Source organism: Zalophus californianus, chromosome 7 (genome assembly GCF_009762305.2).
Source record: "Zalophus californianus isolate mZalCal1 chromosome 7, mZalCal1.pri.v2, whole genome shotgun sequence".
NCBI lineage: Eukaryota > Metazoa > Chordata > Mammalia > Carnivora > Otariidae > Zalophus > Zalophus californianus.
In genome coordinates, this window is record NC_045601.1 from 15,960,684 (window position 1) to 15,974,969 (window position 14,286).

A 14,286-nucleotide genomic window follows, 5' to 3' on the forward strand; every position below is an offset into this window, starting at 1 on the left:
ATCAAAATATAGAGTATTTCCATCACCCCAGACTGCAATCACGCCCCTCTGCCCTTCTGGAAATGTCATCCGGCACCCATAAAATTTCAACCCTTCTCCCTGTACCAACACTGTTGCTACACCTCCCGCGGACTCCTGTGGGATTCCCTGGTCTCCTCACACCCCCCAGACCTTCGGCGGGTCCTCCCAGACTCCTCACGGGGCTCTGTAAATGTAGACATTTTTAGAGTATGGTCCTTCACCCTCTTCTCACTTCTGTCATGCTTATCCTTGCTTCTCCCCTGCTCAACATCTGCCTTCATCTATAGTCTTAAAACTCTCAAGGCCTTCCTTTCTATTCCTTCCCCGTAAGTGCTGTGTCTATATTTCTCATAGATCCATAGACCACTTTATATATCCTGTTAACCCTCGCAGGCCTCTACATCTAAGCCAGACTCATTTCTGGCTCTGCCCATCTGCCTCCCGCCGTGTTCCTTCCAGGACTGACAGCACCACCATCCCAGTCAAGCTACAAGTGGCCCACGCCATGACCCCATGTGTAGGTGGCTACCCTTAAATATGTCTCGAAGTCGCCCCTCTCTCCATATTAGCTTCAGTGATCACAGTGTTGACCTTGATGAACTCTGGCCTCAACTGATATTTCCCTGGCTCTGGCCCTTGGCCCTCTGAACATTCTCCATCAGCTGTCAGAGCTCTTTTTCTAAAATAAAAATCAGATCACCTTCTTCTTCTTCTTCTTACAAAAAATACAAAAACCCCAAACGCAGAAACCATCCTAAAGTGACTCTCCAGTGTGCACAGGAGAGAAACCCAAGTTCCCATTGATGGTAATCAAGCTCTGTAAGAGCCTGGCCCCGTCTTGCTATCCCAATGACATTTCTCAGCCTCCCCATCCTGTGCAACCCCAGCCACACTGGACTTCCCTGGGCCTGTCATGTACATTGTGGCCTTGAGTTGAAATTCACTGTTTCCCCGGGTCAGAGGTTTAGGCTTCTGTGAAGTATTCTTGACTCTCTTCTTCCATATACTTTCCTCTCTCACCCACCTCAGTCGGAAGCTGTTCTTGCTACCCCTGGCTGAGGGCATTCAGAATGCCAACACCACGCTTTCTAGACGACCCTGTGCTCCTCACGCCCCTACTGGGTATCTCCACGCCTCAGATGCAATAAAGAATTCAAGAAATGCCTACTGAAAACATTTTGCCCAACGTTAGATGAAATGTGTAAACATCAAGGCAAAAATTCTGCACTTTTTATGTATTTTTGCCTATCCACTGCTTATTTACATCACAACAGAGCCACATGGGCTTATTTAAAAATTGTTACAATGTTTCCTGCTTGGACTTGGATCCATTTGTAACAACAACAATAAGGATAATGGTGACTTAGAATTTTTTTGTTCTAAATCTAATCCAGGAGCACTCCAAGGATGAGAAGTCGGATTTTGGCTGTTGATGGTTACCAATGGAAGGTCTATCACTGTGTGGCTACAATGAAGCATTTTATGTATGAAGCCCAACATCACGTATTCTAAGTGCTTTGATAAATGTTTACATCTTTGGTATCTCCCTTCCATCCATAAAAAATCTGAAATAACATAATTATCATCCTACAGTAATGAAATCCCACCACACTGTTAAAAATGAAAACTCATTTAATTCGCTCATTTTCTAAGGCAGAGCTTCCCCCTTGTGCTGAGGAGGAAGGCAGATGGTGAAACACGGATTTTCCCAGCCTTTGGGGGTGTCCGGCATGAGCAGTCACGTCCATTTATCTGAATAGAGTAAAATCTTATCATTTTCAATACAATAATGTGAAAAAGGTCCAGAGACACTACACTAAGCCATTCGACTGTTTAAGTATCAGACCAAATTGTACCAAGTTACTCTCTTCCGACTTCTATGAGTGGAATCAGTTTTATAACTCAAGAGATCCTGAACACCTGATCTTAAAAAAAGAAAAAGAAAAATCCAAACCCTGACAGCAGAGTAGTTTTCCATGGTGGAAGAGAATGTTTAGAAAAATAGCAAATACTATTACTTCCCAACACCTGACTTGCAAAGTGTAGGCAGAACATAAGGATTTAAGGTATCAGGACAACACAGCCTGGGGAAGCCTTCTGGAGAATGTTACTCACCGTTCCAACCAAAGGGTAGATGAATCCAGCACCTATGCTGGCCCGGACATCACTAATGGGCAAAATGAAATCTCTGGGTACCCCTTTCTTGTCAGGTTCATGAGATAGAGAAAGGTGGGTCTTTGCCATGCAGATGGGCAAATTTCCAAAACCCTGTAAGAAAGGAAAGGAAAGGTGTTCACTGAGTACAAATTAGTCTCCTGTGTGTGTTCAACTTGACTACACACCATCCCCGAGGCTCAGATCAGGCACACGGCAGGTGCCGGTTCACTGGGCAAGAAGATGGAAGGAACCCTCAATTCCAAGTGATCGTCACGTGGTTGAGGGTGTCTGTTATTTATTTCAGAGAAATCTCCTTAAGGAAGGCGCCATGACGTGTGCATTTGGGAGAAAGTGTGGCTATTTTCAGGCAAAGTAGAAGCAATAGCAGCTGTCGAAACTATTTCCAAGGATATTAATATATGGGGCTCAGAAAGGTAATCTGGAGAAAGGCTCTGTAATGAGGCTCTCAGTCCCGTTGTTCCCTCATTCTTGGAGGCTGTCAGGAAGCAAAGGGTCCCTTTGTGTTGGTTTATGAATCATGGCTATTTGATCTGCGATTACATTATATGAACTAAGATGAGGTCACTTTTTAAGCCTCTTATTTTTAAGGACCAAAGGCAACGCCTGACCCACAGTTCCAAAGGTGAAAGGGCAGGAAGTCACATGTGGGTCTCACAAAAAGGACAGTGTCCTTGCAGCCTGTTTCCGATTAAACAGTACATAGTGTCCCTTTAGAGACTTTGCTAATTAATGGCAACCACATACAGGACACATAACTTTTAAGGAATATTCCCTCAGTAGACAGGGATAAAAGGAATGCAGTCTTCAGAGGTAACGCATGCAGACTTTCTTATGATTCAATTTAAAAGTATTTGGACGATTTTAGGATATTTTCATTTGAGGGGTGGGGCTATTCTTTTTTGCAATGCTGGAATACTCTCCTACAATGATCAGAATTCTGCTGCGGGACAATCACAATTGCTCTGGGTAGGAATTTTGGGTCCCAGAGATCATTCACTAGTGAAATAATTTGAACTGATGTACGTTTCCAACTTAACATTTTGCCAGTACAGATATTTAAAAAAAAAGAAAAAAAACCAATATGGTATATAGTAGCACCATATTAGTTCATATAAAAAAGAAGTTTTTAAGACTGGAAAGAAGGGAAGGAACTAATGTTAGAATAAATAACAGTCCTTAAATATTATTAAAAACTTGTGAAAAAAAAACTCATGACAATGACCTTACTTTACTCATTTTGTTATACATGAGTGAAATTTCACTGCAGATCCATGCCAGTGTGTGTAGAATAATTCTGGGGAATTATTTATTTTTTAAAGATTTATTTATTTATTTGAGAGAGAGAGAGCGTGCAAGGGAGCAGCAGTGGGAGAAAGAGAGAATTTCAAGCAGACTCCCCACTGAATGTGGGGTCTGATGCAGCGCTCGACCCCAGGACCCTGAGATCATGACCTGAGCTAAAATCAAGAGTCGGACGCTTAACTGACCAAGCCATCCAGGTGCCCCTGGATTTATTTATTTATTTATTTATTTTTTAAAAGCACAAGCCGAGGTCATACTTGGAAAATTCTACGAACAAACGAATTGCTGACTATCTTACCAAACCTGGGAGGATACTCTAGTCAGCACTGGTAGTATTTAGCATAATGTCAAATACAATTTACAAATAGGATTTAGGAGTTGGGAACTGAAAAAAAAGGAGATCCGTGATGCTCATGATGAAGCTCTTTTGCCGGCCAGCTCTTGGAAGTGCTTTGATTTCTATCATATCACAGCAAACCGGAGCGGGTATTCAGGGCTTAGGGTCATTTTGGTCGGGGTGGCTGAATGAGCTGCAGTGGATGGAATCCATGAAACACGATCATTTTAGGACCAGACTCAGGCTGCTGAGTCCCCGCCACCTTCACAGCCGCTTGCCAATTTGCCTTTGTCACTCTCTAGAGGTAGACGATGACAGGACCTTCCACTTGGGTGGACAATCTCAGCACCAAGCCAGTGAACCACTTGCATAAAAAAGGAACACCAAACACCCCCATCTTTAAAGCTGCATGACGACTTGCCTTACCTGGCACCGTGTCACATTTTTAAGGTGCTAAGAGCCCTGCAATGAAGAGGGGGCGCTACAGATCTATCCAGCTCTGACACCACAGCCACACATGCAAGAAGTTTCAGTGTTTCTGGCTGAGCAGGAGGGACTAACCACCACATGTCACAGATACAACACCACCCATATCAGCCACCTGATAACCACGAAAGTCAATGATGTATCTATCAGAAGGTATACACCCTTGCCCTACGGTTCTACTTACAGTCAACAAACTACCCAAGGATATTAATTCAATTTTTGTAGACCACGTAGATTAAATCATGTTTGGCTGGTGAGACTTATAACAGTCCTGACCTCAAGGTGAGTATTTTAAGAGCCTAAGGCGGATTTTTTCCCCTTAAAAGTGTAACTTTTACCTGTTGGGTGTAACGATTTATTTTGGATTGTGCCTCAGGAGACAGTTCGATATCTTTGGCTCCGTACACAGCCTGCGCAATGGTTCTTATCTTTTCTACAATTGGAAGCTGGAAAAACACAAATGACAACGAAATCGTTAATGTCAATCCGGTTAAAGAATCGAAGGAAAGCTGAGTGAGCTTTTCTGCAGTCGCCTAAAATTTCCTACCAGATTTTCCCCTCAAGAGCCGTGGCATTTGAAGCAAATACTCTTTCCTCTATCACCCTTAAAGTAGGAAGAAGTATCAAGAAACTTTAGATTTTCAGCCAACTCAAAGGCTGCTTATCTAGTTAATCATTTTTATCCATTGCATTGTTTTAAAAAAATGTACCTTATACCATGGTCTTAGAAGTCAGAACAGGAGTCTGCTGAACAAATACTTAATGCTGGTGTTTAAGTGCCTCTGAACTCAGGTTATATGACAGAGAACATAGCAATACTAAAAACAAGTACATTTTTTGTGAGTAGGAATGGGCTGATACATATTTTTAAAGATTTTATTTATTTATTGCAAGAGCACGAGCGGGGTTGGGGAGGGGCAGCAGGAGAGGGAGGAGAGAGACTCTCAAGCAGACTCTGGAGCACAATGCGGGGCTTAATCTCATGACCCTGAGATCATGACCTGAGCTGAAATCAAGAGTCTGACGCTTAACCAACTGAGCCACCCAGGCACCCCAGAATGGGCTGAGATTTTAAATGTTGATGTGATCACTTAATTGGGAAATCAGAGGTTGAAACCTAGTGTCACTTTAGCAAATTATGAGAAATCACGGAGGCTGGGAAAGAATCCAAGAAGGCTAGGTATGGGCAAATGAGTGTGTGGGGTGGAGAGAAACAACCTTCCATAATGCTGGACGGGAAGCCTGGATGCCGATGGCTGGTAAAATACTGAAAGTGATCTGGAGAAACAACAATGATTCATTGGGAAAGGAATATGCTATAGATAAAGGGACCCTTATTTACGCCAATCATTTGACAAAATCATTCATAATTTTACTGTGCAGAGAACATGCACAGGCGTCATCCAGTTGGTGGATTTACTGTTTGGTGAATAGCTATTGGGCCAAATGCCCACTGGTGGAATGAATGTCAACCGAGGGGCAGAAGTCTTTCATGGCCTGCTCCAAAACTTTGCTCAGCAATGGCAAATGGTACATTTGTATTAATTACTGTTGATATTCACAGAAAGGAGAGTTATCCAACAGGAGAAAATAAAAGCTAGCTCTATCCCCTCAATCTGATAAAACCCCAAACTGCTTTAAAACGTGTTTTTCATTATTCTTGCATTTATTACTATAGAGTTATTCTGTAGTCTGGAACTGAAATATTGGACGTTTCAACAAATAATAAATGAAGGTGCAAGTCCTTATAATCTTTCATTGAAGGACATAAAGGATGGTCTGAATCAATGGAGAGGAATACTTTGTTCATTGGTGAGAAGACTTAATACTATAAAGATGTCAGTTCTCTTAAACTTAACCTATTAGCTCAATGCGATTCCAATAAAAATCCCAAGAGCACTTTGGGATGCTTGGCCAACCCATTCTTAAATTCACAACAAAGAGTAAGAGAGCACTTAGGTAAGATAACTTCAGAGATAAATAAAACCTAAAGAAGGAAGATAGGGGACTGGTCTTTCCAGGTATCACTCACACTACAAAACTATGGTAATTAATTCCATACGGTATTGGCACAAGACTAGACAAATCAATCCATGGAAGGTAAGAAAGAACCCAGAAGGATACCACAGCAGGTGTGGGATAGTATATAGTAGAAATGACATAAAACAGGGAAAGGGCTGACAATCCAACTGACTTTTGGCTGGAGAGAAATCAAATTAAGATTCCTACCTCAAGACTGAGGGTACCCAAATAAATCCAATATAGAACAAAGACAAAACTTTTGAAATTAAAACTCTAAGTAATGGGAACAAAACATTGGGAACTCTCTTTACGGTCACGAGGTAGGGAAGGATTTCTTAAACAAGAACAGGAGACACCCTAAAAGAAATGATTTATAGATTTGACATCCAAATTTTAAATTTCTTGTATAAAAAAAAAAGACTTCATAAATAAGGGTATAGAATAAGGAACAGTCTGGGAGAAGATAGATACATGCAAATATTTAAAAGTCAAAAGATTAGCTACTGGAATGAATTAAAAAAAACTCCTACAAATGAAGAAAAAGACAAATATTTAATTCTGGGCAGAAGGAGTGACTAATAACCATATGAAAAAATGCCCAATCTCATTAATAATCAAAGAAAGGCAAACTAAAATGATGAAAATCCAATTCACACTCATTAGATTAGCAAGAACAAAAAGCATGAGAATATCAAGTAGAGGTAAGGATGTGGGGGCAATGATCCTTCTAAGTACTCCTGCCTTGGTTGTGATGCTCATGGTCTAGCCCATCATGAAGCTTCCTAACTGGTCCCTTCCCTTTCAATACACCGTCCACTCTACCACAGTCTAACCTCCCTAGAAGGTACCTAACTAAGAAAAACTAAAAAATCTTCAGCTTGTCATGGCCTACTGAAGAACACAATCCGGTTGTGACATTTAAGGATTTGTACAATATGTGCTCTGAAGCATAACTAGGATAGGCCTGCATCTCTTAATTTTTCCCCATGTCTTCTTGCTTCTGGGCCCTTACACATAAAGCCTCTTTGTAATCCTGCAAGCTCAGTCTGGGCTAAGACTCCCTGAGCTCTGTAAGGTCCATCTCCAAGGTCAGCTTCTCCAGGAAGCCTTTACTGAGCCTCCCAAAGCACATGTAGGCCTTCTCTTCTCTTCTGTCCAGATGGCCCTGGAATGCTCTTAACGTATATGGGTGCTACACAGGACCAGGGGTTCAACAGGGCCTGGCAGTGAGGGGCTGCTGGCGAAGCTCAGGCTATTTTAGGGTGCACTGATGGACATCAGATGGTAATGGTCCCAGGATCAAACTATGACACTGAAGTCTACCAGATGGCAAAGGGGCCTTTTGTAAACCACGTCACAGAAGAAATCAGCAAATAATCTGCACCTCTAGCAGGAACAACTCCAGAAAGAAATGATCATTATTTTCCAGGAAGGCAGAATGTGGAGCATGGGCAAAAATGGGAGCGAAGTCATTCTCAGCCCAGTGTTTAAGGAAAAGCTGTAATAACCAGAGACGCCTCCCTAAACAGTGACCTGTCCGCTCCAGGAGAGATCAGTATAAGCCAGTGATGGTGCCAGGAATGTTGTAGAAAGAGTTACTGCGTGAGTGCAAAGCTGAGGATGGACTACAGAGATAGCCTTAGAGTGATTTCTACTGTGAACGACACCAGATTCATATCAGGTGAGAAGACCGCCCAGTCCATAAACTCATGGAGGTCAAGGACCAGCTGGAGGTGGGATGTAATACAGCCTCCTGGAGAATGAATATCACCTGTTGACCACACAAGGCTTCCATGTGGTCCAGCATTTATAACAATTACAAGAAAGTTCAGGTACTGATGTGCTGAAGACAGCAACGAGAAGGGACTTTTTACTGAACCTCCGATCTCACTCATTAGCATAATATATTGATGGGCACTGAAGTGCTTGCTTTCGACGCTGCACTTAAGGTAATATGATCTCCTCTGCTGGTCAATAAATGCTTTGCAAGTAGCAAACCTTTTTAAGAAACAGAAGTTAAGAGGATGCTGGAAAATATTTCTAGCATCACACAGAGCAAGCACAATGACCATGCTTGGTCGGGGGGAGTCCGATCTCAGGGTACTGTGTTCCCCAAGTAGTGTAAGAGCGGGTCCTGGGCCACAGGCAGTGTCCCCATGGGCACAACAGCACAGCTGGGTGGCAGCTCTGGGGCGAGGGGCCTAAGAAAGAACACGGCCCCTTTTTATGCCTGGTTAAATCATGTCACCTCTCTGAATAGGTTTCCGCCTCCCTCCGATGGGCAGGTAGGAACTGTGTACTGCTCTGCTGCCACCATTGAAGCGATGTGGAGAAGGGGAGCTGTGCACGTCACTTCGCACAAACCCTAAGTGCTATCATTATGGAGCAAGGGCCACAGGGTTGACAAAGAGAATTACGTTTGCTCTGGAAGTAAACCAAAATGACAACAAAACAGATAGTACTACTTATAACATATTTAATGAACACAGTGCACTATTTACTGAGCTCTAGGTTATGATTTGAAATTAAAAGGTCAGCCAATTTTTTAAAGAATATTTATTTGAGAGAGAGAGCATGCGCACAAGCTGGTAGAGCGGCAGGCAGAGGGAGAGGGAGAAGCAGACTCCCTGCTGGGCAGGGAGCCCAACGAGGGGCTTGATCCCAGGACCCCGGGATCATGACCTGAGCCAAAGGCAGATGCTTAACCAACTGAGCCACCCAGGTGCCCTAAAAGGTCAGCAATTTCTATTAAGATAATAATTAAAGAGCTCACATGTGAACAGGGTAATAGTAGAAGGATGATTAGTGAAGAATTAGTGAGTGGGTATTTAGCTGATGCATTACAGGTTTTTAAACAGGAATATATTTCATTTCAAGAAATATATGTATATTTAATTTTCAGTTAGAGTAAAATATACATAATAGAAAGTTAACTATCTTAACCATTTTGTTTTTTATTTTTTAAGAAGGATTTTATTTATTTATTTGAGAGATAGCATGAGCAGGGTGAGGGGCAGAGGGAGAAGCAGAAATGGAAACACTCTAGAACAGAGGTGTCCAATGGCAACTTTCTGTGATGGTGGGAATGTTCTATATACATGCTTCCCAGTCTAGTAGCTGCCAGCCCCACATGGCTACTAAGCAGGGAGTCCGACGCCTGAAATCATGACCGGAGCCTAAGGCAGACACTTAACTCACTGACCCACCCAGGCGCCCCCATCTTAACCATTTTGAAGTACATAGTTCCATATTAAGTACATTCATGTTGTAAAACCAATCTCCAGAACTATTTTCATTTTGCAAAACTAAAACTGTGGCTCCATTAAACACTAACTCCCTGCCCTCAGCTCCTGGCAACTGCTCTTGCACCTTCCGTCTCTGAATTTGGTTACACCAGCAACCTCAGACAAGTGGAATCAGACGACACTTGTCCTTTTGCATTTGGGTTATTTCAATTAGCATGAACCTCAAGGTTCATTCATGTTGTAGCCCGTGTCTGAATTTCCTTCCTATTCCATTATATGCATCCACCACATTTTTTCTTATCCATTCATCCACCATTGGGCACTTGTGTTGTTTCTACCTTTTCACGGTTGGGAATGATGCTGTGATGAGCACAGCTGGACAAATACCTCCTTGACACCCAGCTTTCAATTCTTTTTTTTTTTTTTTTAAGATTTTATTTATTTGACAGAGAGACACAGCGAGAGAGGGAACACTCCCAGGGGGAGTGGGAGAGGGAGAAGCAGTCTCCCCGCGGAGCAGGGAGCCCGATGCGGGGCTCGATCCCAGGATCCTGGGATCATGACCTGAGCCGAAGGCAGACGCTTAACGACTGAGCCACCCAGGCGCCCCCCAGCTTTCAATTCTTTTGGGCATTCAAAGATACATATTGTTGGTCTACGACTAAACCGCCTTCCTTTCTAATGTTTACTTGAAAGTATTTTGCGAATTTCAAGCAGGTGCCAGACCGACTTTGTGAGTTGTGTAATTACGGTTTTTTAAATTCCTATAGGAAAACTGCTACCACCCAAACATGACAGATGACCCAAACACAATGTGTGGAAAAGCAGGAAAGGGCCAGCTGCATGAGTCCTAGTTGGGTGCTTTGTTTCCCCTCCTTACCCTCAGATGCCAGACCTCCATGCTTCCCAACAAGTACTGATACCTGCCCCCGGCCAGTCCACATTTTTGATGCCCTGCCTCCAGTCTTGCTATGCCTGGAGAAGGTAAGGATGCTCCCCTGAGAGCTCTCACACGTGCAATGCTGTCCAACGTGAGCCGAAGAGAATGCAACCCCTCCCCCCACCCCTCCCCCGCCTGGCGTGTGTCCTGCAGCCCCATGCTGAATAAATCGAGTGATCAGCGGATGGAGCTATGTACCCCAAGGCCAGAATCCTTCCAGGACCCTACTACAATTCTTCTTTTTCACTCACGTGTACAAGTGAATAAATAAAATAAAAAGATGATCTCGGTTCATATATCTTTTGGGTTTAATATGAAAACAAAAAACTGTCCTGATAAGGTAGTTCCCATTGCATACAACCTATTTATATTATGTCCATAGGCAAGGGACTTCCTGTTGTACCTCTGCTCACTTTGGGGGAGAAGTGCAACCGTTAAAGGAAAAAAAAAAAAAGAGCCAAGCTCATTCCAATGATCTTGATCTTAACTTGATATTCATTTATACTGCTTTGTTCTAAACGACAATTTTTAGAAAACAAATAAAATGGTAAGATAAATTACGAATGTTTATGCATTAATCACTCCTGGCTTTCCCTGACTCTGTAAATATTTACTAATTTCTTTGTGCACCACATCGTTTACCCTCCTATCCCTAAGGTCTAGGAGAGTGGCTTGCACGCAGTAGGCGTTCCACAAACTTCTGCTGAATGAATAAATTACCACCGAGGGCAAGTATTTTCAAGATGTCATGACAGGCAAAGGACTTGGGGCACCTCTTGAACAAAGCACTTCTGATGGGGTGGGGACGGTGACACATCACACAAACGTGACAGAAGAGTGTGTGATAAAGGCTCTGCATAAGCATTACTACTAAAGACGGAAGAAGATGTAAGATTTCAGGGCAGAGGGGAAGGCACAGGAATCAGCAAAAGCGAGTGACATGTATAAAGGAAGTCGAGTCATGCTTGAAGGACAGGAAAGGTTTTAATTAAGCAATGAAAGGAAAGGTGATTCTACACAAAGGGAAAGGCACGTGTCAAGGTGTGAATGGCAACACAAAGTGTCTTCTGGAAATAGGACTGTTCTATGTGTATTATGCACAATTGCTTAACATATTAATAAGCCCCTTCACAAAGTCTGGTGTCAATGCTAGTATCTTTGATCATTTTTGAACTAATGTCATGTTAAATCTTCATCTTCACCAAGATCATAAGTGAATATATTCTACATTTATTCCCTCCCAGACCTCTTAAATGCATATTTAAGAAATGGAAACACTCTAGAACAGAGGTGTCCAATGGCAACTTTCTGTGATGGTGGGAATGTTCTCTCTCTCTTTTTAAAATTTTTATTTATTTGAGAGAGAGAGAGAATGATCAGGGGGAGCAGCAGAGGGAGAGGGAGAAGCAGGCTCCCTGCTCAGCAAGGAGCCTGATGTGGGACTCGATCCCAAGACCCTGGGATCACGACCAGAGTCGAAGGCAGACGCTTAACTGACCAAGCCACCCAGGCCCGCCTATTAAATTATTTAAGACCTGTTTTGTAGTGAAATAAAATTGGTCTACAAATTCCAGAAAAGCAATTACTTAAATTTTTAAAATATTTTTTCATGAGAAGAAAATGCACAAAAAGAAAGTGAACAGGACAAAACTAAAATAGAACAAAATTTAAAAGAAGAGTTAAAAAGCTTCTAGAATCAAAGAAAATGAAGTGTGAAGGTATTACAACATAGTTGTATCTCATTTTACTGGGAGGTCAAGTTCTAAAGTCAGCAGCCCTGAGGGTCTCTTAGAAGACCCATGAAAACACTAAGCAATACTCTACTATCAATAACCCGGAATTTCTTAAACCCACGACTGTTGACGTACTGGAACACATTCTGCAGCCACACTGAAAGTTCTATTGTTTTACCAAGCCCATAGACTGAAATTCATATAAGTTAAGCGATCCTGGGGATTAAGGAGTGCATTTGTTGCGATGAGCACCAGGTGTTGGATGGAAGTATTGAATCACTGAATACATCTGAAACTAAACTTACACTGTCTGTTAACTAACTGAAATTTAAATGAAAACTTAAAAATTAAGTTAAGCGATCCTATGCTGTGATACCAGCAAAATGTATTCCAATGCCCATAAAATGTTTAAAGAGAAGGATCAATTAATAAACTTGTTAGCTGAACAGAAATCTCTGGACCCACAGTAATTATGTCAATTCCTATTTTGTATTTTAAATGAGGCATGAATTTTAAATGATCTACAAGTGCAGTTTGGTATAAATAGTCTTTCTGGCACTTCAAATGAAAGTATAACGTGAAACCATCGATGTTAATTTATCCTGAGCGCACAGAAGGTATTAGGGGTTCATTGCAACATACCTCAGTGTCACGGGGGCAGTGCTCTTACTGAGAACAATGGACCCTTGTATCTTTGAAGAAGTCTGTCCCTGGCTGAAAACCAGCACATCTGAGCTACTAAAGGTGGACGTGCTGACTTCCATGAGCCAGCTCACTGAGCAGCTATCCCTGCTGGCTTGTTGGCTCTGAGCAACAGGTTAACCCAGAAGACTCCCAGAGGAATCTCGTTCTCCTAAGGCAACCGGGATGTGTGGTGGATATAGCTGGGGTCTGGGAACAGAAAAAATGCTCATTGCCAAAGAATCTCTATTTGTCTACGTCAAATGAGGACCATAAGGAATTCACATGGGTGATCTTTTATATTCTCAAACAGAACATAACAGCAATGTCAAGGAAGGAACATTAGGAATAGGTGATTTTTTTTAATTAAAATTTTTTGGGTTTATTTAAATTCAAGTTACTTAACATATAGTGTATTATTAATTTCGGGATAGTCTTTTTCCTTTTTCTTTTTTTATTACTATGTTAATCACCATACATTACATCATTAGTTTTTGATGTAGTGTTCCATGATTCATTGTTTGCGCATAACACCCAGTGCTCCACGTAGAACGTGCCCTCTTTAATACCCATCGCCAGGCTAACCCATCCCCCCACCCCCCTCCCCTCTAGAACCCTCAGTTTGTTACTTGGAGTCCATAGTCTCTCATGGTTCGTCTCCCCCTCCGATTTCCCCCCCTTTAGGGGATTTTAATGATCTCTTCCCATCCAAACGAGGAAAAGATGATTGTGGACTGAGCATGTGGCTTTGCTAACTAACACATAATGTATTTTTATGGCATATGTGTTGATTCTCTTTCCACAAACCTTGCTTATAAACCTCAACGTGTTCTAAGACTAGTACAAATGAATGCAAGGTGTGGTTTGGGTTTTATTTTCAAGTGCAAGGAGCCCTTGTTTTTACAAGTGTCTCTTTTTCTTGGCTGTTCAGCAGGAGTCATAATTTCCCTTATGGATCTCCTGGAGATGTGCTTCCAAAGAAAAAACTCTGGGTGTAACAGTCTCACTGAAGAGCACAGTAAACTACAGGTGACCTTTGAACAATGTGAGAGTTGGGGCACTGACCACCCTCACCCATAGTCAAAAATCCATGAATAACTTTTGACTCCCCCCCACCCCCAACTTAATGACTAATCGCTTACTGCTGATTGGAAGCCTTGCCCATAACATAAATAGTTGATTAACACATATTTTGTATGTTACATGTCTTACAGACTGTATTCTTACCATGAAGTAAGCTAGAGAAAAGAAAATGTTATCAAGAAAATCATAAGAAAGAGAAAATATATTTACAGGACTGTATTGTATTTACTGGAAAAGATCCGCATGAGTGGACCTGCA

General features: G+C 42.1%; 1 protein-coding gene across 3 annotated transcripts in view; it reads right to left on the reverse strand.

Annotated features, from left to right (window-relative positions):
• Positions 1–14,286, reverse strand: part of MTHFD1L (methylenetetrahydrofolate dehydrogenase (NADP+ dependent) 1 like) — a 185,675-nt gene that overhangs the window by 47,612 nt on the left and 123,777 nt on the right. For 2 of the 3 annotated variants that reach the window (XM_027602569.2, XM_027602570.2), the window contains exons 25-26: positions 4,663–4,770; positions 2,137–2,289 (exon numbers count right to left, since the gene is read on the reverse strand). In XM_027602569.2, the coding sequence (XP_027458370.2) occupies positions 2,137–2,289; positions 4,663–4,770 (261 nt within the window). Of the gene's footprint in view, positions 1–2,136; positions 2,290–3,688; positions 4,032–4,662; positions 4,771–14,286 lie in introns of those variants that run through there. The other variant, XM_027602571.2, reaches the window with a different exon arrangement.